The 22,380-nt window shown below is 60.9% G+C and overlaps 1 protein-coding gene across 1 annotated transcript in view; it reads right to left on the bottom strand.

Annotated features, from left to right (window-relative positions):
* Positions 1-696: 696 nt before the first annotated feature.
* The window catches only part of BICRA (BRD4 interacting chromatin remodeling complex associated protein), a 36,425-nt gene continuing 14,741 nt past the window's right edge, over positions 697-22,380 (bottom strand). Inside the window, exons 2-12 of the mRNA XM_082333591.1 lie at positions 16,099-16,144; positions 15,242-15,284; positions 11,419-13,398; positions 6,100-6,289; positions 5,646-5,773; positions 5,035-5,160; positions 4,400-4,458; positions 4,063-4,211; positions 3,551-3,645; positions 3,054-3,156; positions 697-2,461 (exon numbers count right to left, since the gene is read on the bottom strand). Of these exons, the coding sequence (XP_082189717.1) occupies positions 1,254-2,461; positions 3,054-3,156; positions 3,551-3,645; positions 4,063-4,211; positions 4,400-4,458; positions 5,035-5,160; positions 5,646-5,773; positions 6,100-6,289; positions 11,419-13,398; positions 15,242-15,284; positions 16,099-16,139 (4,122 nt within the window). The 5' untranslated portion in view covers positions 16,140-16,144 and the 3' untranslated portion in view covers positions 697-1,253. The remainder of the gene's footprint in view (positions 2,462-3,053; positions 3,157-3,550; positions 3,646-4,062; positions 4,212-4,399; positions 4,459-5,034; positions 5,161-5,645; positions 5,774-6,099; positions 6,290-11,418; positions 13,399-15,241; positions 15,285-16,098; positions 16,145-22,380) is intronic.

Below are 22,380 nucleotides of genomic sequence, written 5' to 3'. Positions count from 1 at the left end.
GATTCGCAGCGTTTCGCCCCAAAACCCCGCTGGACGTACGCAGAGAGGCCCCCCGCGCGTACAGGCGGAGGCGGGTGTGCGTACGCACGGGGGGAACGGGCGGGACGGCGGCAGACGCGCCCGATGGCACTTGAAAGTCAAGGTTCACTTATTGCCTCCGAAAGGACCAAAAAAGGGGGGGAAAAAAAAAAAGGCCGGGCTGGGGGGGGGGAGGCAGGGAAAAGGCAGGGAAAAGGCAGGGAAAAGGCAGGGAAAAGGGGAAAAGAGCGGCGTCCCGGCCGGCGCCGGCTGGGCAGGGCCGCCCGAAGGCAGAGCGGGAAGGGACGGATCCTGCCGGCAGCTTCTGGCATCAGACAAAATAAAATACTTCTTTTTGGGAAGGGCGCGCTGGCGGCGGACAATTCCTCCTTTTTTTTGACTTCTCCCCCTTGGAAAACTCGTCCTTCCTGGCGTTTTCCTGCGTGAAAGCCCGGGGGGTGACGGGGAAAAGCAGGGCCGGAGTCCTCCCCCCCCTCCCCTGCCCTCCCCAGCCCCAGAGGGATTTGCTTCTCCTCCAGGCACAAAACTCACTGTAAACTTTGCTTTTCCTTTTAGCGATTAGTGTTTGCGTTTCCTTGCTTTCCTCCTTTTTTTTGTTTTTTTTTTTGTTTTTTCCCCTTTGCTGACCAGGGAGAGGGTCCAAAAAGCCCGCGCGGAATCTGAAATAACTTAAAGGAAGGATAAATTTTGCCCCTGGGGCAACGACTGCAGAGTCCTCTTTGGCCTCGGGACGTGCTCCGAGCTTAGGGCCGGCCGGGGTGGGAGCAGGGTGGGGGGGAAAGAGAGAATAGACCGATCGGATATTCATATTAGCAATTTGTTACAGAATCTAAATTACACAGCCGACAATACCTACGGGCCCCACCAGTCCGCCCCCGGGCTCGCGTCGAGGTCGTGCGGATCGTAAACCCAGCCTCCGCTCGCGCTTTACAACATCCCAAAAGAAAAACAAAACAAAACAAAACAAAACAAAACAACACCCCCGTCTCTATAAACACCGGGGCGAAGCGTCCCCGGGACGCCCTCCGTGTTCCCCGCTCCTCCCGTCCCAGGCCCGGCCCGTCGGGTCTCTGGGAGGTGGCACCGCCGCGGGGTTCAACCGCATCCAACCAGCCAGAGCGTCGTCGTCTTCGTCGTCGTCGTCGTCTTCCTCCTCCTCCTCCTCCTCTCCGGCCCTCGCTCAGTGTCCCGCTGCCGCTCCGTTTGGTTCTCTGTTATCTGTTCAACGTCCTTGCTCCAAGGCCACCGTTGTGATTAGGGGCAAGGTAGGCGTCCGTACGGTGGACGGGCGAGGAGAAGGGGGAGGAGGAGGAGTTGTAGGAGGAGGAAGGCGTCCGGACGTTCTGGCCCCCAGTCTGAGGTTGCTGCAGGTTGAGGATGCTGTCGATGGCGCTCTGTAGGTGCTCGTTGAGGGAGTCGTCCTGGGGGCTGTCGCTGGAGAAGCTGGCGTTGTCCACCTCGAAGGATTCCGACTTCCTGCGCTTGGCCGGGGGCAGCGGCACCTCCCAGGCGAGTTCGGAGCCCGAGCCCTGGTCGGGGGGCTCCGGTTTGATCATCCCGCGGTAAAACTCGTCCTCGACTTCCGCAAGCTCCTTCATAAGGCCACTGGTGGAGTCGTCGGGCTTCGGCGGGGCCGGGCTGTCCTGCGGGACGAGGGAGCGGGCGTCGCTCCTGTTGAAGAAGAGGAGCTTGGAGCTCTCCTCCGGCCGGCTCTTCTCCGCAGCGGCCGCCGCCGAGGGGCTGTCCTGGCTCTTGTGGGAGGTGATGACGCTCCGGGACCCGTCCTCCTGCTTGACGACGAGGGCGCCGGGGAGTTTGTCGGCTTTCGGGGCGCTGCCCTTGGGGCAGGCGTCGGCGGGCTTCTCGGCCACGAAAGCGTCCACGTTCTCGCGGTAGGTCTTGCGAAGAGGGAGCCGGCAGTAGGTGACGACGGGTTTCTTCTCGGCGGGAGCCGAGGCGACGTGGTCGACGGTGCCGTTCATCTGCCCGGCGGCGGTGGAGGCGGCGGCGGTGCCGGCGGCGGTGCCGTGGGGGTCGGGCCCTTTGATGACTCGGCAGACGGGGGGCGGCTGGTGCACGGGGTCCAAGGCGGTGTTGTGGACCACTTTGCTGAGCCCGGCCTCCTGCTTGATCTTCAGCTTGAGGCCGATCCGGCTGCGCGCCTCGTAGGTTTTGATGGGGGGCTTGCTCCGGGAGGGCAAGGCGTCCTCGTCCCCGTCCAGGGAGGGGGAGGCCTTGGCCCAGGTGACGGACGGGGAGCCCCCGCTGTGCTTGATCACCAGCTTGGTGGGGTGGATGGGGGGCGCCGCCGGCGCCGCCGGCGCCTTCAGGCTCTCGGGGGCCGGCGCCGCGCTGGAGACGGAGGCCAGGGCCGCCGAGGAGGAGAGGCTCTGCGAGCGGGAGGACGAGGAGACGTACTCGTCTGGAACGGAAACACCACCTCAGCCGTTAGCGCGAGCGCAACACGCTACCCCTTTATTATTTATTTTTTAAATAAATTATTATTATTATAATCATATTATCGCAAAAGATATATTTTGCCAATTTGCCCGCCTGCGCCGGGATGTATCTCCCCCCCCTCTCACAAACTTACCGCCCCTCAGCCCCTCTTCTCTCCGAGACCCTCCACTTCTTAGGGAGCTCATCCCTCGTTACCTCGCCCGGGGAAAAGAGGCGGTAACTTAACCCGGACTTTAACAAAGAGCCTCCGGAGCAGGCAGGAACAGGGAGCGATTTGCCGGGAGCCTGGACGCCGCGCGCGCTTTGCGTTCAGTAAGACGTGGGCCACCGAGATCTTTAACGCCGGAGCGGGCAGGGAGGAGTACAGACGGCAGCAGGCAACGCTCGCTCTGGTTTCTGACAGCTTTTCCCCCAAATCCCCGCTGACCCCGGCCGCCGCCGCCCTGCCCTGAGCAGGAGACCTCACGCCGAGTCCCCCCAGAGGGGGAAAACGGCAAAACCCAAGCACGCGGTTACAAAAGGCGGACGAACAACAGAAACAATTCGCCTCCCACCTGGTTTCTCCTTCGCCAGTTGCTTGTCGAGCGCTAACATGGTCTTTTCTTCCTGTATAAACATGCGGTCGATCATCACCATCTCCGCAGAAGGACTGACTCTCTGCGACGAGGAAGAGAACGGAGAAGGGAGAGGAGGAGAGGAGAGGGACGGGGAGGAAGAGCGGCTGCGGTTACACATCGCCACCTGAACGCCGTTTGTTATTCTCCCCGTTTTTCCCCATCCCCGTTCGGAAAGAAGCCACAAAGGCTCAACGCAGAGCTGCCTTCTGCCGAACTCACGGCCCGGGAAACACCCGTCGCTTGCCGAGACCGGACCGAGCCGATGGCACGGTCCCATCTCTGCAAAAATCCAGCGGGACAGCGCCCGTAGCCCGCCACGGTGCCACGCCGCACAGCCGTCGCGCCAGGAACCGCCAAGCCGCGGGTGGAGGCGAGCGGCCCGCGGCGGGGAAGCGACCGCCTTCGCAGCCCCGCGGGCGGGAGGCAGGACTCACCCGGGACTCCTCTAAGAGCAGCAGGCGGTACTTGTTCAGCATCGCTTGGGTGCGCTTTAGCAGCTGGGTGGACACCACTTCGAACTCCTCGTCCACTGCGAGGAAGAGGAGGACGGGGAGAAAAGAAAGGTTGCGTCACAAGGCGAACGCAGATACGGGGCCGGCGGCTCTTTGTTATTAGCTTTTTCAGCGGACTCCCCTGGGGGAGACCCTGAAAAAAGGGGTTCGGTGTAATTTTTAATTGCTGGGGTCGTTAAGAATCTGCTAAGGCCTGTTTTAACGATTTCTCAAAACGCGCAGAGGCTGCGACAAGACTTGAACGTCGCTTTGGACTATTCCCGGTCAGAAAACGTCAAATACGTTGCCTTGGGAATGTATGTTTTTCTGGAGCGAAGGCACAGATAGTCTCTCCGTCTTTTTTCGGTACTAAAACCCCACTTTTTTTTAAAGCTCAATCCACTGTCCTCAGGTTCGAGCAGCCGCGGATTGCGCCGTCCCCTGGGAGGACTCACCCTTCCTGTAGTCCTGGGCGGAGGGCAGCATCCCCTGGTAGACGTGGTAGGGCAGGAGCCGCTGCAAGGCATCGTCGAAGGAGCGGAACGAGGTCTTGTAGTCGGGGTGCAGCACCGCGCCCTGGTGCTTGTGCAGCTGCTCCAGGAAACTGGGAGGAAGGAGGAGAGGGAAAACTGCTGGGGAGGGGGGGGTCTGACACAGGGAATTCCCCGTTTACCAGCGCTAACAGCAGCACGCGGAAGAAGGGCCGGGGAAATACGCTACGGTAACGACCGGAGCGGCGGCAGCGGGACGTTCCCCCGTGTTTTAACTCCTCGCCCCGGCCGCTGCACTCACCAGGCTTCCTTGCTGGGCTGTAGTGTCGGGGCTTTCTTCAGACCGAGCTTGCTGTCGTACTGGCGGGAGAAGAAAGGACACGGGTGAGAGGGTGCCGCCGCTGCCGGGTTTAACCCGCGCCGGCGGCCGGACCGAGCCCGCGCTAGGGGGAATCCAGCCTCTTCGGAGGGAACCGAGGCACAGGGGCGAAATCGTGGAGAGATCGAGGAGGAAAGAGAATGGATCCAGGGGGCTTCGAATTCGGGGGAAGGGGAGGAGGAGAAAGCGCGGGTTCCCGCAGATTTTAACCACGGAGGAAGGCTTCCGCTCTCCCAAACAAAACGGCTTCTGGTGTATTTAGCGTACGCTTACGTTTATACGCAATATACAAATTGGTATATACGTACTGAATACACCCATAAATATACCAAATCCGGATAAATTTGGTGTACTTGTATTTTGGCACGCTCAGAGCGCCCGCGTGAACGGGACGCGCAAACAACCCGCGAATAAACCTCATTTCTTCCGCCGACAAAGCCTGACGGTCGGCAGCCCTCGCGAGGCGCGCCGCGCCGTCCCCGGCGCGCTCCTCCCGCGGCGGAGCTCTCCGCGGGCTCTGCCTCTGAAACCCGCCGCGGGCGCCGGTGCAAGCTCACCAGCTGCTGGCTTTGCACGGGGACCGAGGGCACGAGCTGCGATAATCCTTTCCCCACGACCTGGATCTGCAAGGGGCCTTTCCCCAGGTTCAGGCCTGAGACAGAACTGATCACGCCAGGCTTAGTCTGCGGAAGGAACGAAAAGAAATCGCTTTATTTAGAATCCCGGAGTGATTTCACCAAGTAACAATTGCCAAAACACGCAGCGAGAAACCGCCTGCCAAGACAACGTCGGTCGTTGGCGAAAGAGCTCGCAGGCGGCTTCCTCGCTGCTCAGGTGTAAACACCGAGACGCGTTTGTCCATAAAAACAAGAGTTATTCCGATTTGTACTTCCAGAAATTTCCCTCAGCGGTCCGGACGCCCCGTTAAATCATCGGTAAGTAACCGATTCTCTTAAAGAGGAGGAACAAAGCAGCCCCCCTCCCCAAAGGTTTCATTAACATCGGTTAATTTTGTATCACGTTTAGGGCTTTAAAAGCGGAAGAAAGAGGTTTCTGGAAAGTAATTCTTCCTTTTTGATAAAACGGAGGGGAACGCTGACAGATTCGTGTACTCTCAAGGTGGAAAACCTTGGACTAAGGTGGAAAACCACGAAAAACGCTTCCTCACCTGCACCGGCTGCTGTATGGCGAGAGGCGTTCCTGGCTTCCCCTGGGCTGCGGCCGCCTTCCCAGCAGAGATCGGCGTGGAAACGCTGGAGAAGGTTTTACTCTCTGCAGGAACCGGGGCGGTGATGCCTAGCAAACGTAAAACAGGCGGGGGTTTCGTGTTTAAGTCCAAGCCTAGATAATAAATAACGTTGTCCTGGGTTCCCCCAGCGCGTTTCATCCCGAAAGACCGAGCTTTATCGAAAAAACCAAGCGCCAACGAGCAGCAGAGTTCGATCGCCCCGACCCCGGCTCCCTGCGCCGGCAGCTTTCACCCCGCCGCCCTTTTCTCGCGCGCCAAGCGTGGCTCCAGCAACTTGGCTCTCCCAAACCACGGGCGATGCGACGCTCGTGCGCCGCGCCGCCCCCCTGGGTTTTTTTACCCCTGCCCGAGAGTCGGAGCCAGCGGCACGAACCTGCGGTGGAAGGCGGGAGGGCGGCGGGCGCGTGGCTGTGCGCGGGGGCTGGCGTCGTCGTCGCCGCCACCGGCTGCCCCTGGCCGCTCACCAGGACGGAGGAGGAGGGGCTGCTGAACTGGCCGAGCGCGGGGGAAGCCTGGCTGGTGGGGGGCTGCTGCTTCGCTTGCAGGATGATCCCCTGGGGCACCTGTGCGGGAGAACAACAACAACAAAAAAAACCACAACCCAGGAGGTGAAAACGTGCCCTAAACCCATCGCTTTTTTAATCGGCGAGCGCCGGCGATTCGGCGCGAACGCACGAGGAGGGAAGGGGGCGTTTGCCGCGCTGGCCCCGTCGCTCCCCCCAGCCTCGGCGCTGGGAGACGGACGCCAGAGCAGCAGGAAAAGGCGAACCGAGCTCCCCCCGTCCAGCTCCGCCGGCGCCCGGGGGCTAAGCCACGGGACAGCGTGCCGGAAAAACGCCAATCGGGTCCTTGTGGGGGAGCTCGCTTGAAGTTAACACGCAGTTCGATCAAACCAAGCTCAAGCGCTGCCCTTTTCGCCCCCCGTTCCTCTCCCCCCCGGCGAGCGAATGCAAAATAAATAACTGCAGCTTCATTTTAGAAGCCTGTTTTTTTTCAGGTGCTTCGCCGGGACGTCCCTGACCCTCCCTCCATCGGCGAGGCACTGCTAACGAGGGCCGGCCTGCTCCCCGAGCATCCTCCTGGGATACCCGCGCCCCCCAAAGCACCAACGCGGGCAGGATGCGACCCCTGCCCGGAGAGGACAGCTCTCGGGGGGTGCTCGTCACGGGAAAACGGGGACGCTTTTAGTTCTGTTGTCGCCAACGCCTCCTCCTCGTCTTATTGACACGCCGACATGTAAATCGCACCCGCGGAAGACGCCTCTACGCGTCAAGGTATGCGCGCGCGTTCCCGCGACGGCAGGCGGCAGAGCCAGACGTAACCCACGGCACAAACCCGCTCGGCACCCCAAAACCCCGCCAAGAGCAAGGGGGCTGCGCCGAGGAAGCGGCGCCCGGTTCAGCTCTACGGCAGAAGCCCCCGGGACCCGCCGGGGAGGAACCAGACGGGTTTTGCTTCCGATTTTGCCTTTAATCCCTCCGCTCCCTGCCGGCGGGAGGCTCGCGGCCGCGCTTTTGCCACGCTACCTCCCTCCTGACCTACGCCCGGCGTGAGACCCTCGACGGCACTTATTTACCTGCTGGAACCTGTCCAGTATTTGCTTCTGCTGAGGAGCGGGGTTGGGGATGGCCGGGAGGGTTTGGAATTGGCTCGGGACCATCGGAAAGCTCCTCTGCTGCTCCGCAGTTAGGTGGAGAGCGTGGGTGGGAGTGGGGGGTTTGATCTGGCCCTGGGATGGAAACTGCAGCTGGAAGTGGGGGGAGTGGGCGTGCTGGACCTCCGCCGGCGCCGGGAGCTGGACCTGGAGCTGCGCCGGCGGCGGGGCGGCTTCTGCCTGCGCCGGCGGCGGCTGGAAGGGCGGCTGGGGCTGGGAGGGCGGGCGCAGGGGGTGCTGCCCCCCGCCGAGGGGGGACGAGGCCAGCTGGTTCTGGATGACGTAGAGGCTGGGCATGGCGGCCTGCGGCGTGCAGGAGCGGGAGAGCGGCTCGGAGGGGGGCCGGGAGAGGGTCTGCGGCTGGGAGGGGGGGCGCGAGTGGGGCCGGGAGGGGGGCCGGGAGAGGGGCTGGGGCTGGGAGGGGGGCCGGGAGGGGTGGGGGGACTGCATTTGGGAGAGGTGGGCGGCCGGGAGCTGCGGGCTCTCCCCCAGGGGAGGATGAGGTAGCGAAGGGGACGGGGAGGCTCCAGGGAGCTTCTGCTGCCCTGCAGGTAACTGAAACAGAGAAGGAAAGAGGAAGAAGTTAGTCGAAGCTCAGGAAGGAAATTTTGCCCTCGAAGATGCCCACGGGTTTCTCGGCTCCGTCGAACGCGACGGCCGAGCGCGCGGGCAGCGCAAACCGCTCTGAAAGCGGCTTGGCGAACGGCTGGCAGAGCGCCTCTGCCTCCTGCGGTAACGGAGCCCCGGGAGAAGGAGCTCCTGCTCTCGGCCGCTCTGCCCTAGCGCCCTCCCTAAGGCCGGGGTGAGGCTGCTGCGGCAGCCCCCGGCCCGCCCGGGGACGCGGCACCGCCGCCGGACTCGCCCAGCCCGAGCGTGCCCCAGGGTCGCTTTTAAAAGCGTTTTTGAGGCCGGGATAAGGTAAAACTGCAGGAGGGCACCTACCCCGGCTTCGCTCGGGCTTCCAAAGGCAGCTCCATGCCGCGGCCGCGCCGGCCGAGGCAGGGACCCCGGGCCGGGATGCCCAGCCCGGGATGCCCAGCCCGTCCAGCCTCCCCGCCAGACCCGGGAAGAAGCGTTTTCTACTCTTCTTCCCCAAAAACACGCTGGGGACTGGCCCGGAGCAAGGCTCGGATGTATCCCGCCCGCCTTCCCCAGCGCGGCTGATCCCAACCTCTGAGGCTGCCGCTCCCCCGGGGAAGGGGGTCCGGGCCAGGGGCTCCCCAGAGCGCTGCTGGGGCGGCTAACACCGGCCGGGGGCTAACGAGGACGGCCCTAACGGCCCTCGCGGCTGCGAGCGCCCGCGCAGCGTCCCGCTATTTAAATTTCTGGGGGGAGGTTCACCCCGGGAGCTGCGCTCTGCCTCACAACACCCCTCTGATGAAGAGCAGTTACGGTATTCCAAGCGCTATGGAAATAGAAAGAATTGGGGGGAAAAAAAAGTCATAAAGCCTGCGGCAGGGATGAAAACGTACCGGAGAGCGGCTCGCGAGCGCGAAGGGAGAGGAGAGAAAGCAAGGCAGGGCGGCAGCAGCTTTCAGGGTTAGTGAGGACCTGCAGGCAAGCGAGCGGGAGCAGCCGGAGGAGACGGACGGACAGAGGGACGGACGGCGGGGTGGCTGGCAGGGGGAGGAGAGCCGCAGGCCGGCCGCGGGGGAGCTGGGCGGCATCCCCACCTCCGGGCGGAGAGGGGGCTCCCGCGGCCCCCCGGCTTCGGCCGCGGCTGGCCCGTCCTGCGTGCCCGGGGCTGCGAGTTGCGGTTCGGGGCGCAGGGGCTGAACCCCCGCCAACGGCTGGCCCGGCAGCTCGCCTTCGCCGAGCGAGAAAGTACCGGAGTCCGCTTAATTCTGGGCGCCGAGCTGGCGGCTGCAGGAGGGAGCATCCTGCCGGGCACGGAGGAGCACTCCTCCCCTCTCCTTTCCGCCAAGGCGAGCGGAGCAAACCCGGCTGCTTCGCTTCGGAAGCAAAACCGCGGCCGTTCCGTTGGCTACGCGCGGATCCGGCGGAGAAAACCGGACGGCAGGAAGAGCTTGGAAGCTTTAAAGACGAGCAGGGCAAAAATCAACGCCGGGAGATGTCCGATGTCACCCGAACCCTCTGCTGTAGCACGCACGATGCGCTCCAGCGCGCGGTTTTCTGCTGCCGGAGCGGTTTTCCCTACGGCAGCATGCTCCGCACGTGGGCGATGCGCCCCGGGCCGGCCCAGAGCGGCGGTTCCACCGGCAGCACCGCCTCCATCTTTGCGAGCGTACGCCGCCCCGGGGCGGTTCGGCTGTGCCGGTGGTTGGGGGAACCCTTCCCCGGCAGGACTCGGGGTCACCGCAAGCCGCCACGTGCGGCTTGACCGGCACCGAACGCTCGGGGACGCGCCCCACGGCCGGGGAGAAGCATCCCCGCGGCCAGCTCTCCCCCGCGGCGGTTCTCACGACGGCGCTCGGGGGTCCCCGCTCTTGCCGGGAGAACCGGGAGGGATCCCCGCCGAGGGATTCGGTGCCCTCTCCCGCCGTGCCGCCGGCTCCCGTCCTTTATCTGACCACATTTACGGGTCCTCCTTCGCCTGCCTCTCGCCGCACCCTTCCCCGCGCTCTTCCCGGCACCGCCATACCTACTTCATCGGCAACGCCGCAAGGCGGCTGCCAAAGGGAAAGCCATGGCTGCTCTCGCCCCGGGCGCGGCGCCTCCCAGGGCTCCCGGCTGGCAGGAGAGGCCGGCGAGGGGAACAGCTCTCTCTGGAGGTGGGAGAGGGACTTTGCAGGGGAAGGCACCGGGACCCGTCCGATAACGCAACCGCAATCGCAGATTTAGGTAAATCCCGGGAAAAAGCCTCCGGTGAAAGGCGGGAGAAGCCCTGCGCCGGTACGGCCAGGCGGTAACGCCCTACCTGGCACCGCAACCTGCGTCAAACGGCAAACAGAGACAAGAACCGGAGGAGCCGGGGCGCACCGCGCGTGCCGAACCCTGCGCGCCGGCTTCTCCCGATGCCGGGAAGGGTTTTCGCTGCTTCCGAATCCTGGAATCACGGGGGTCACGAGCTTCTTAAACCCCCGGCGACGGCTCGAACTGTAACCCCTTGGTCACAGGCGGACGCCTGGTTTTAATTACGCTAAAATACCGGGAGGTGACCGTCAGCATCAAGCCCAAATACCTAGAAAGACGACCAGTTATGCCAAAACAAAGCTCAAATGAGAATTTTAAAGCTTCCCACTATTGCAATAATAGTAATAATAACAAATATAACAACATCATAGAGAGCGTTTGCTCTCTTCTCATTTCTTTCTCTGATAATTCAGGGACTGTGGTAGGTTATGGACCAGCACCCACCTTTATCAATACAAATTAAGAAAGAAAACCCCTGATGGTTCAAATCCGGCGCCTAAACCGTCCCCAAACCCTTTACCGACGTAGGTAAGGGCAGACGAGATGCCCGCAGCCCTCGCTGGACCGCCCTCGCCCTCCTCGCGCCGACGCAGGGGTGGGTCGCGCCCAAGGCGCCCGCAGCGGGGACCCTGGCGAGGAGACGCCGCGTGTTGCTGCCCACCCGGCTGCTGCCGCCGCCGCTTCCAGCGCCGCCCCGTTATTTTTTAAAGGTCTGACTCGAGCTAACGAAGGCAGAAAACCCCGAGTGGGAAGGCAGGGCCGCCGCCGCAGGCTGAGCTCCACCCGCAGACGCAGCACGGGGAGGAGGCGGACGCCGGGTCCGCGCCGACCCCTCTGCGCCGCGGCGGTGGCTTTGGTGGCCTGGACGGAGCCGTCACCGGCTCCTCCTTCCGAAGGCGCTCGACTACACGCAGAGCGGCCCCGAGCCTCGCTCGCTGCTCCCGGCAGCTTTAAATTTAAACGCCTACCGAGGAAGGGAATTGCCCTACGGCGGGAAGACGACGTGTAAAGAATTAAGACTCCGCGGGAGCACTTCTAGCACGTGCGGTGCGTAAAGCGAGCCCGAACGCGGGGCTCTCCGGAGCCCGCCGCGCTCGCTGGCGGTCTCCAAACACCCAACGGGCCGCAAACGCCGCGGCCGCCGCCCAGAGGGGCTCTACTTGCCTGCTGCAGGAACATCTGCATGGAATCCTGGTTGATGACGGCTCCGGCGGCTGCCTGCCCCAGGATGATCTTCTCCGGGCTGGAGGCCAAGCTGGGGCTGGGCTGGGAAGTCACGGGCTGCTGGGCGGGCGGCGGAGGCGGCGGCGGCGGCGGCACGTTGAGCTGGAGCGGAGCGGGCGGCTGGGAGGCGGTTTGGACGGTGAGGATGGAGGACTGGTCGGCGCTGGGCAGCAGGCTGGCACCCGAGGCGGGCTGCGGCTGGACGAGGCCGGGGCTTTGGCTGCTGGTGGTGGCGGAGGCTTGGATGCTCACCGCCTGGCCGAGGTTCTCGGTGGCGTTGAGCATGGCCACCTGGTTGGGCAGCGTCACCCCCTGGATCACCGTCTGCCCCGTCTGGCCCAGCGAGGCGGCCACGGAGGGCTGGCTCTGCGTGGTCAAGCTGCCCGCCAGCGAAACGGGCATCTGGAAGAGAGCCGGCTGACCCACCTGGCCGGGCTGGAGCTGGATGGGAGCCGAGAGGATGTGAGCGGTGCCGTGGGCGTTCTGCGAGGTGAGCACCTGGCCCAGGTTCAGCTGGCTGGCGATGTTCTGGTTGGTGAGGATCTGGGCCGGCAAGGCTTGGTTGGTTATCAGCTGTCCGCCCGGCCCTTGGCTAGTTATGATATGGGCTTGCCCGCCGGGGTGGGAGGTGGTCAGGATCTGCCCTCCCATGTTGGCCTGCAGGGCCGAGAGCTGCTGGGGGATCTGCACGGCGGAGGCGCCCGCCAGCTGCCCGGGGAGGAGGAACTGGTTCTGGCCCTGCAGCATGGCCTGGGGGACGTGCTGGGCGGGGATGACGATGCTGCTGCCCTGGTTCAGCAGGTGGACGCTCATGGGCTTGCTGAGGGCTTGCTGCTGCGGCGGCGGCTGCTTGAAGACGTTGGCTGGAAGCCCCTGGGGGAAGCCCGACAGCACCACGTTCTGCCCGGGTTTGCTGGCCATGAAGGTCAGGTTCTGCTGGGCCTTCTGCTGCTGCAGGGCGGCTTCGTTCTGGATGGTCAGGGTGGTGTTGTTGGAACCGAAGGGCTTGGGGGTGATCTGGTAGAGCTTCTGCTGGAGGACGCCCGCGGGTTTGGGCTGAATCGGGGTGGGCGTCCTGTGAATGATGACGTTTTGGGCCTGCACCAAGGGGCTGCTCAGGTTGGAGGTGACGGTGAGCGGCTGGGAGCCTTGAGTCCCGGAGACGCTCCCGAACATGGAGTTCCCGTTCAACGTCGTGGTGGCCACCGTCGGCAGGTTCTTCTGGATGACGAGGCCGGCGCTTTGCGGAGAGACCCCCGTCGAGGCCAGGGTGACCTGCTGCTGCTCGGGCGCCGTCTGGGTGATGTAGCTGCCAACGGGCATGGTGGCCACTTGGGAGGGCTGAACCTGCTTGGCGATGATCTGCTGGGCCGGCTGGTTGATGGCCATCACTTGCTGCCCGACCACCTGAATCGGCCCGATCCCCAGCGTCCCGCTGGGGCTGCCGTTGGGCAAACCCTGGAGGTTGGAGATGGGCTGGATGGTGACGTTCCCCAAGCCGACCTGCTGGAGGAAAGGCTGAACGCTGATGGCCTTGTTGACAACATCCGCTCCTACCGACTGCTGCACCAGGGCTTGGTGCGTCAGGACGGCGGGTTGCTGCAGCCCGATCAGGTCGGCTCCGCTGGAGAAGATCTGCGGGGTGCCGTCGGAGGCTGTCTGCACCACCGGCTGGAGGGTGGGAAGCTGGAAGGAGCCCAGGTCCAGCTCGGCCTCCGCCTCCAGCGTCTGCTCGGTGATGTTCGCCTCCTGCAGGCTCTGCTGGAGGATGTCGCAGGGCTGGTCCGAGTTCTGCAGGTTGGCCCCGCCGCTGGACGGTGACCCCAGGATGTCATCTTCTAAAAAGTCAAGGTCCACGCTGGTCGTGGGCTGGCTCTGCTCGGTGCTCAGATGGTTGCCGGAGGACTCTTGTACGTGCAGCTGGGGGATGGCGGGTCAGAGGGGAGAAGAAAGAAGAAGGCATTGAGCTCGAGCACGGGGAAGGGGGCTTTCAACGGCTTTCCTGAGCCGCCTCGGAGAGGAGGGGGCGGACAGCGAGCCCGCGCCTCCGTTTGCTAAGCGTGGAAAGCATTTTGGCAACCCTGGCAGAGCCCGACTTAACGGGCGGCATCGGTCGAGACGGCCATCGAATGGCTCGCTTTGAGGGATGGAGGGGGCCGGTGGCCGAGCTGGCTAGCGGCGGCCCGAGGGTGGCTTAAACGCTTTACGTTTTCGCGCGTTAAAGCCATTCCGATGCCACCAACTACAGGGGCTCAGAACACGTTCCTTGCCTTTCTTACTCTTAAAAATTAAGCCGCTGTTGGGATCGGAAATTCCGTATTCTGGGAACAAGGCTAAAGACTCAAGGAAGCGAGGGCCTGGGAAGGGCGTCCCGGGGCCGGCACCTCGCGCGCAGCGAGGGCCGCGGCGGGAAGAACCGGGAAAATAAGAGAAAAGCGCCGTGCAGCCTACCCTCGGACCCCGCCAGCCCTGGGCCGTCAGGTTTGGTACAACACAGAGCGACTAGGAAGTTGAAAAATAAAATTAATTGAAAAAGAAAAAATAATCAAAGTAGAAGTAAACCTCACTGCGAGATAAATTTAGTGGTTATAAAGCATCGGCAGCTTTACCCAAAGTCTTTGTAAAAAAAATAAAGTGCAATGGAGGAGGGAGGGGAAAAAAAAAAATCAAGACTCTTAGCACAATGTAAGTGGAAATAGAGGAAAAAAAGGAAAAAAAAAAAAAAGACCTTCATGCTTGAATGTTATCCATGCAGAGTAACCCATGCTCCGGGGGAAAAGGGCAAAAAAAAAAAAAGAGGATTTTGAGAATCTACTTCCAGGCATCTCAGCTTCGCTGTGGCCAGGACAGGCAGCGCTCCGGCCCGGGGGCAGCGAGGAGGAAGGGCGCTTTTCTCCTCACCCCCTTTTTTAAGCATTCTTCCAGATTCTCTCCGCTGCCTTCGAGGCGCGAGAGCACGCTTACTCCTTCCTCTCTCTTCACCTGATTTTTCTATCCTCCGAGCTCTTCCCAGGTTGAAAGCAGAGTTTATATCTGCACCGAAATCAACTTTTCTCCCCCGATACGTGGGGCACCTGTCGGAGCTATTTCTCTATAAACCTTGGGGAATAATCCCTGCGTCCTGCCTCTTTTGCCAGACCTGGGAAACGGATGAAAAACGAGCCTATGAAACAAAAAAAAGACCAAAAAAAAAAAAAAAAAAAAAGACCAAAAAAAAAAAAAAAAAAAAAAGAAAGGTTTCTAAGCTGATGTTCCCCAAGTATAAATTAAAAAAATACATACCCCAGCACCTTCAAAAAAGGCACTGGCTGCATCTCCTGTGTTGTCCAGGAGATCATCACTGTCAATCTGTAATTGAAAAGATTTCGTTTACTTTCTTTAGATACGGCATGGAAAAAAAAAAAAAATGGACAAAAAAAAATAAAAAAGAGCGCAGTGCTGACGGGCAGCCCCTGGAAAGCGCCGAGGGCAGCGGCGGGGCAGCATCCCTCCCCGACCCCGTCTCCTGCCGGCAGGCACCCCGTTTCGGCTCAAAGTGCCCCAAAACCCCGGCCGGCCGCTCCGCACGGGCAGCGGCGGGAGCTGCCGGCCCGAGAGCTGCCCGGTGCGCTTGCCTGGGGTCCTAAAAACTCCTGAAAACTAAAAAGATCCTGAACTCGGGGGTTTCTTTAGAAAAACTCATCGTTTGTTTAAAAAAAAAAAAAAAAAGAAAAGGAAGTTTGCGTTAAAGTTTTTGGCGAACAGAACCGAGTCGTGGGCTCACCTTTTCGGATCCATGTAAAAAATCGTTCAAGGCCTGAGGATCGCTGCAAAACAACACACGAAAAGCGTTTAGGGACGCAACACGTGACCCGCCGGAGTCGGGAGCGCAACGCCTGTTTCTAATTAACGCATTAACGTAACTTTGAGCGCTCTGAAACGCAGTAACGAACGAGGTGCGCCGACTGACGCTGCAGCGGCTGCGCTCGGTTACAGCTATAACTTAACGTATAGGTGCCCCGAGAAGATCGGTTTTCTTCTCCCGGGTGGCTGACGCTGCCTTATTCCCCTTCCCCCGGTAGGTCCGCAAAGCCCCAGTTACCAACCGTTTCAGAATATTTGGAAAATTAGCCCGCGTTGGCTGCTGACAGGCAATTTGTCAAAAAAAATCATTTGGGCGACCCGCTAACGAGCATCCCCAGCCCGGCGCCGCCGGCGGCCAGCAAGGGCGGGGGTGCAAAAAAAAAAAAGGCATAGCTGCCGGCCGAACATCAGAGAGGTGGGATTTATTCATAACGCAAGCGGGGCAAGCGAGGGGTGGGATGCAGTCTGTCTTTCCTCCCGTAAAGTCGCGTGAAACCTCCTGGGGCACAGCGCCGGAGGAGCCCGGAGCCCTCCGAGCTTCGCCGGGGGAAGCAAACCCCATAAATCGGGAGGGGTTTGTAAGTTTGGGAGGTTCGCAGACCCTTCGGAGCACACCCCGGGTGATTTTTGGCTCTGGAGAAGCCCCGGTGACCGACGGGGATGCGCCCACAGACCGAGGGTGGCAGAAAGCCCCTTCCCACCCCTACGCCTTCCCCAGACCGGCGGGAGAGCCGCCGAGCCGCCGCGGCGCCCAGCTCGCGGCGCGGTGCTACTTACCAAATTACATCTAGCAGGCACCGGCCGTCTTCATCATCCATGTCAACTGCAAAGAGCGGAGAGAGACCACGTTACCGTCGGGAGAGCAGAGGGGTCGGGAGCCGCTCCGCGCTCCCTCCGTCCCAAACACCGCGCTTCGCTTCTCCTCCTCCCCGTCCCCAGCGATGATGATGATGATGACGGTGCCCTGCTGCCATCTGATGGCGGGGGACAGGCGACCGGACCGGAGGAGAGCGGCTCCGCAGAGGATGACTCCGGTTCAACGCTGGCCGGCAAACGTCCCCGGGGGCCAACCGAATCTGGAGGGGGATCGGCCAGAGGGACCGGAGCACCGAGCGGGGCGAGGGCACGGCCAGCAGCGGGGAAACCGCCGCTCCCGCCGATATCCTTCTCTGCTGGAGAAGCCGATGGTGGCAAAGCCGCCCGCCTCCGCCATGGTTCCTCCAGCCGGGAAGCCAAAAGCGCGGCCAGCCGAGCCCCGTAACCAGCAGCCGAGGGACTCGCTCATCCCTCCGCCGCGCTCAGCTCTCCGTGGTGGTCGCTCATCCCTCCACCGGCCAGATCGCGCCGGCAGTTCGCCCATCTCTCGAACCCAAACCGGCAGGTTTTCGCCTTGTTTTCACCCCGCCGAGGGGGACCGGTGACCCCGGCCGGCTCTGCCTGGCGTAGGACCCTCAGCGCCGGGAGGCGGCGCGAGCCAGATCCCGGCACCCGCAGGCAGGGTTTGGCAATAACTCGTATTTAAAAACCGCACGTTCGTGCCTTTTTACCCCTAAACTTCCAGTGTGGCGAAGCGTATTGGGAGGCGTTCTGCTTCGGAAGGCGGAGGTGAGGATTTTCCACCGATAACCTGAGGCCTGGCACCAGGCCACCTCCTCGCAACCCCCTTTTTATGACCAGGTTCTGGAAAACGGTGGGGGTTTGGGTTTTTTTTTTTTGTTTTGTTTTGGTTTTTTTTGGTTGTTTCCCCTCTTTTCCTCAGGTCTGCTCCACAGCTGTGGTCTGGGCAGGCTTGGAGGCGCACCGGTATGGAACTCCCTAATGAGACTCAGCTAATAAAAATCAAGGAGGAGAGGGGGGGAAAATAAAAATTCAGCTACCTCAGTAGACCATAAAGAAAAAAACCTGGGGCAACTGCAGGATAAACACACCTTTAACGGGCTGAAGTTCACGGTTTGGAACAATCCGACTTCAATAGTTGTCTGTCGGCGGTAATTATTTTCAGGACGAGGAAACGAATAATCCGAACAGGCCGGCGAAAGCTCCCAGACCGCTCGGCTAATCGCTGCGGAGAAGAGCGTCACCTGAAGAGCAGGCACCGCTCCTCGGGCACAAACAGACCGGGACGGCGGATTTTCGTTTTTCCGCTATTTCAGCCGTTTCGCTGAGTGTTTAGGAACGGCGACGCAACTCCCGAACCGCCGAACGGAGATCCGCTCCAAGCGCCAGCCGAAACCTTCCCCGGCCCGGCGGGCGCGCGCACGCCATCGCGTCGCCCGCCGGGCTCGGGACGCGCGCCGGCGTTTCTAACCACGCACCGGCCAAAACGCCGTGCTTCCCGAGGCCGAGAAAGCCCGGCTCAGCGCCGCGCAAATCATCCAAAAAACGATGGCGTTTATAAAGTTTTCCCCCCATCTCTGCCTTGCGGCTATAGGCTTCGTGCGACGGAGCCTCGGGAGGATTTATGAATTAAGAGACGCTTTGCCGCTGCCTGGATTTCTGCCTTGTCGCTTGGCGATGCCGATGACCGACGGCTCACCGGGGCGGGAGGAGGAAATTAAAACCGCTTTTGAAAGCCGCGATGTAGGCGCTCCCGGGCACGCGGGAACCGCGCTCCGGCGGAGCGAGGGCACGACGCGGTTAAATTAACACCAGGAATATTCCACCTTGTTTTTCACAGCTACGAAGCAGCGCGGTGCTGAGGTGGGTCGGGTCCGTTATCGCTAATTAACGGACGGGAGGGCGAGCCGGGGCCCGAATCTGAAATAACTAAAAGCGCTGCACTCGAAAGGAGATGAAAACCCCAGCGGGCTGAAGCCTCACCGCAAATATGCGAGAGTCCTTAAATATACGCAATAAAACTGCTTACTGTTATCCGTGCACGTCGGGGAAAGGGTGCTGCAGGGGAGCCCCGGCCGCGTCGGAGGGCGACGCTCTGTTGCTATAGGAAAGGAACAAGCGTGATGTCACGACCCGCCAGCGGCATCATCGCCGCGGCGCGGGGCGCTGCAGGAAAGCGATCGCGCCCGCCGATGAGACGCCTTCGAAGCACGCGAAAAAGAGAGAAAGAGCCGATTTGCCAAAGGATTTGTTCCGCTGCTGGATTTGACGCGTCTTCCCTGCTGTTGGGGTAAACCAAAACACGCCAGGAACGCCAAGCGGGTCGTTAACCGGTGACCCGAGATGGCCCGGTTTTACCCCTTTTTAAACCACAAAATAACATCCCTGGGTTGGCTTCACTCGAAATTACCAACTCCCTCAGCCTCCAGCAGCTTCACTGCTCCCCACCTGGGCGAGAGCGGGGAGGCCGTCGTCCGCCGCCAGCCAGGGCTCGGTATGCGTTATTTTTCATTTATTTCTGCCCCAAAATACACCTACCTACATCACCAGAGTTTTAAGACTACGCGTTTGAGACGAGAAGCAAAGCGTTCTTAATGTCGCTACGTATGCATAGCAAGCTTTGCCTGATTTTACTCCTAAAGAGCCAGGTTGTACGCCTTTGAAACAAAAAACCCCCTCCTATCATTGCTTTGCTTCAGAAGAGCTGGATGAAATTGCTTTTAATATAAAAATGCACGTTTTCTTGGCGCGCCCCCCCCCCTAAACTTCTAGAATTTGTTTTTCTCCCCGTCGTTTTTGCCGCATTCCACGTAAGAAACGCCGGATTTCGCCAGCACGCGCGGGCAGCGCCCAGCCGCGGAGGACTTCAAGCCTTCGAAACGCTCTCGAACTTTAATCCTTGCATCGTCCTGCGAGGAAGCGCTGCACGGCTGAAAACCTGCAAGCGGAGAGAAGTTCGGGAACCTAAAAGACACTTTAAAAAAATAAAAAAAAAAAAAAGAAAAAAAAGGCAACGCGAGCACTTCCTAACGTGACTTCGCGTCCGGGTCAGCGCTGTCAAGGCGGAGAGGCGACTTCTCCCACAGCGCTGCCCACCGGGGATATATTTAGAGTATTTGGTAGCGGGACGACGAGGCAAAGCGATTCAGCAAGCGGGTCGCGAGGCCAGGGACTCCGAAGCCCCGGATCTCTTCCCGCTACTGACCTCGCCCCGCGCTTCGCCCGCTTTCGGTCCTTTCCTCCTCTGTAAAGCCAAAATCACGGCGGGGGAAGGCGCCGGGACCCGCGGGCGAACATCCTTAACCTATCTGAAATAAGCTCGTTTCTCTAAGGCCGCTAAATGCCTACGCGCGCCTATAAGCCGCCGGGGTGCTGGTTAATTAATCTGAAAATTGCCAGGGACGTCCCGAGCGTTCTCCTCTCCCAAAGGCAGGGAGCCGCCGACCCGAGAGGGTGCTGCGGGCAAACCCCGCTGCGATTCTCTTCCCCCGACGTTATTTTAAGCGTTTGATCCCATCTCGACGCCACGACCAAACGTTTCTGGTGTCAACCCTGGAAGATTCAGGGTATTACGTGGCTACGACTGTGCTTACTCACGCTTTGTAATTTCTTTAAAAAAAGAAAAGGGAGCTGGTAAAACACGCGGCGCTTTCACTGAAGCCGACGAGTCACCGTCGGTGAAGCGTTTTTCTTTCCATTTACGAGAGCCTAGTAACGTACAGCAAAACGACTGGGGGGGAAAAACCGCCTTCAGCGTCACCGTCCCACGTTCACTTTGCTCCCCGACGTCGCGAATTGCGGCGTCCCAGAAATGAAGCAAGCACATGGGGGGGGGGGGGGGGAAGGCAGCCAGGAATCGCTGCTCTTCGCGGCACGATGCCTGCCAAAAAGCCAGACCGACCCTTCGAGGAACGCGGCAAAAGGCAGCGCGGGCACCTCCGGGCGCAGGGAGATGCCGTACGGCCCCATTTTGCTTTCAGGCCGGATGGCGTTTTTCCCCATTTTGTTTATGGGAACACGGGAGAACATATTTTTGGCAAAAGCTGTGTTTGAGTGTTTCGGTAACAGCTGTGCTCTGCGTGCCGAACCGACGGCAACAACATCAGACGCCGCAGCGCCTTCTGCGGGTCCTCGCTCCGCTCCGCGCAGGGGATGCTTCGTGCCAACAGCAGCTCCGGCTTGATTTTATTATACGGCAACACTCGACGTCAGCCTATTTTTAGACCTCGCATGCACGCCACACGCTCGCGAAAGCCGGGAATGGTAGCGCGATGTAAGGAAAAGCCTTTCGCCGGCGTAAATGTAACGGGAAGGAAACCACCGAGCTTTACATCCTGGTAAGCTCTGGAAAAGGAGACAGCAAAACCACTTGGAAGAGATTACAAGCAGTTTTCCTTCTTCCCACAGCAGGGGCAAGCCGCATCCCTCATTCCCAGATTATCCCGGCGAGGGCTCGTCGGGAACGGGGACCTCCGCTGCCAAACCCCGGAGAGGCGACGGCACAGACCGAGCAGAGCAAGGTCGCCAGAAAAGGGCCCAGGGCTTCGTGCTTCCAGCCCACTCCGAAACAGGAAAGAACGGGACCTTTGCCGTCTCGAAAGCACAATTTCCTCCTCCTACGTACCCAAACTTGCGGCGTTCGGTGGCAAAAAGTGCCCGGCCTCGCCTTGCAGCCCCGGGGGCCGCTCCCCTCTCCCCGGAGGGGACGGCAGAGCCGGGTTTCCCTTTCGGTCTGACCAGCCTGACCGTAGCCGCCGGCCTCCCACCTGCCACGGGACGGCGCGGCCCTGGATGCCGAGAGGGCCTCTGCGGAGGCACGGAGCAGGCGCCATCGCTGGCGCGGTTTCGCCGACGCTGCCCTGCGCCCAAGGGAGGCGACAGCCGGCGGCGGCGGGGCAAGAATGAAACGTGGTAACGGAAATACGGGCCCTTTGGAGTCCTATCTGCAGCCTGCTCCTTCATTGTTAATTATTCTTTGTTTTATCATATTTAAGGCACTACAATCATTATTCCGCTGTGATTTAGCTTCCCTTTGTAATTAGAGATAATGATTAGAACGTATTTCGTATGACACCAGGAACGCTGGAGATAACTCTCTGGAAAGCTGAGGACACCCCGGACCTCCCAGAGACGAGGCGCTGAAGGAGGCTGCCGGCTGCCAGCCTCGGACCTTCCCCGGCACGGGTAAATCACCGGGGCTGGCGCCGCCGTCGGCTGCAAGCCACAAATCACCTCTGCGAGACTCGGGGGCAACGGGCTTCCGAGCCCAGGAGCGACTCAGCTCACGGAATTAGGGTGAAAAAGGGTCTCATCCTCCTAACGAGGAGCAGGAGTTGCGAGAAGCAGGTATCGACGGCACCGAAGGGCGGACGCAAGCAGGAGCTAACCCTGTCGATCCGCAAACCGGGCAGGGCCCAAGGAGGACGCGCAAGCGACGGGCCGGCAGCGCGGCCGCGTCGTTCGGACACCACCCGACGGAAGGGTAACGAAGCCCGCCGGGCTCCGGCGGCACCCAGGCAGGGCCCCCCCAGCTCGGCGCCCTGCGCCGCTCCGCTCGAGCCCTTTCAGAGCCGGGGGTGAAAACGGTTGACAAAATAACTGGAAACCCGTTTTCCGCCTTGCTTTCCCAGCGCCACATCACCAGACTATCTAGCAGACAGGCTTTTCCCTTCTTCTTCCTTTACCGTCTCCCCAGTAGCGGGCAGAAGCTTCAAAAATAAAAGCTTGATCGAAAGCTGGCCTGGGCTGACCCGCGGGCTCGACCGAGAGGGCAGAACATCCTCCGGAGGGGCCGGATCCGGCGTCTCCAGCCCCGCCACATCCACAATTCCGCCCCTTCGCTTCAAAAACACGAGGTATTTAAAAGGGCACGGCGCCCGACGTGCCGCTAAACGCTTTCACGTCTGGAGAATTCAGCTTCCACCGCGTTTCAGCTCTGCTTCGAGGCAATAAACACTCCGCGTTCCCCCGACGCCGGCGACAGATACTGAAAACGCGGAGCACGAAGCGGCTCCGCGCGACGCACCCGCCGCCCCTCTGACGCTAACTGCGACCTTTAAAACACGAGTCGTATCAACAGCCGCAGAAGTATTATTTCGTGCTTTGAACAAAGACAGAGCAGGTCTCCGTACATCCGCGTGCGTTGTAGTCGGGATGCCTGAGCGAACCGGAGGCTTTTGGTTAAACGAACGTTTATTACGATGAGATTTTCCCGGCCCAGCG

Source organism: Platalea leucorodia, assembly GCF_965183815.1.
Source record: "Platalea leucorodia genome assembly, chromosome: 26".
Taxonomy (NCBI): domain Eukaryota; kingdom Metazoa; phylum Chordata; class Aves; order Pelecaniformes; family Threskiornithidae; genus Platalea; species Platalea leucorodia.
Note: the sequence above shows the minus strand (reverse complement) of the source record. Positions and strands in the feature narration are given on the sequence as shown.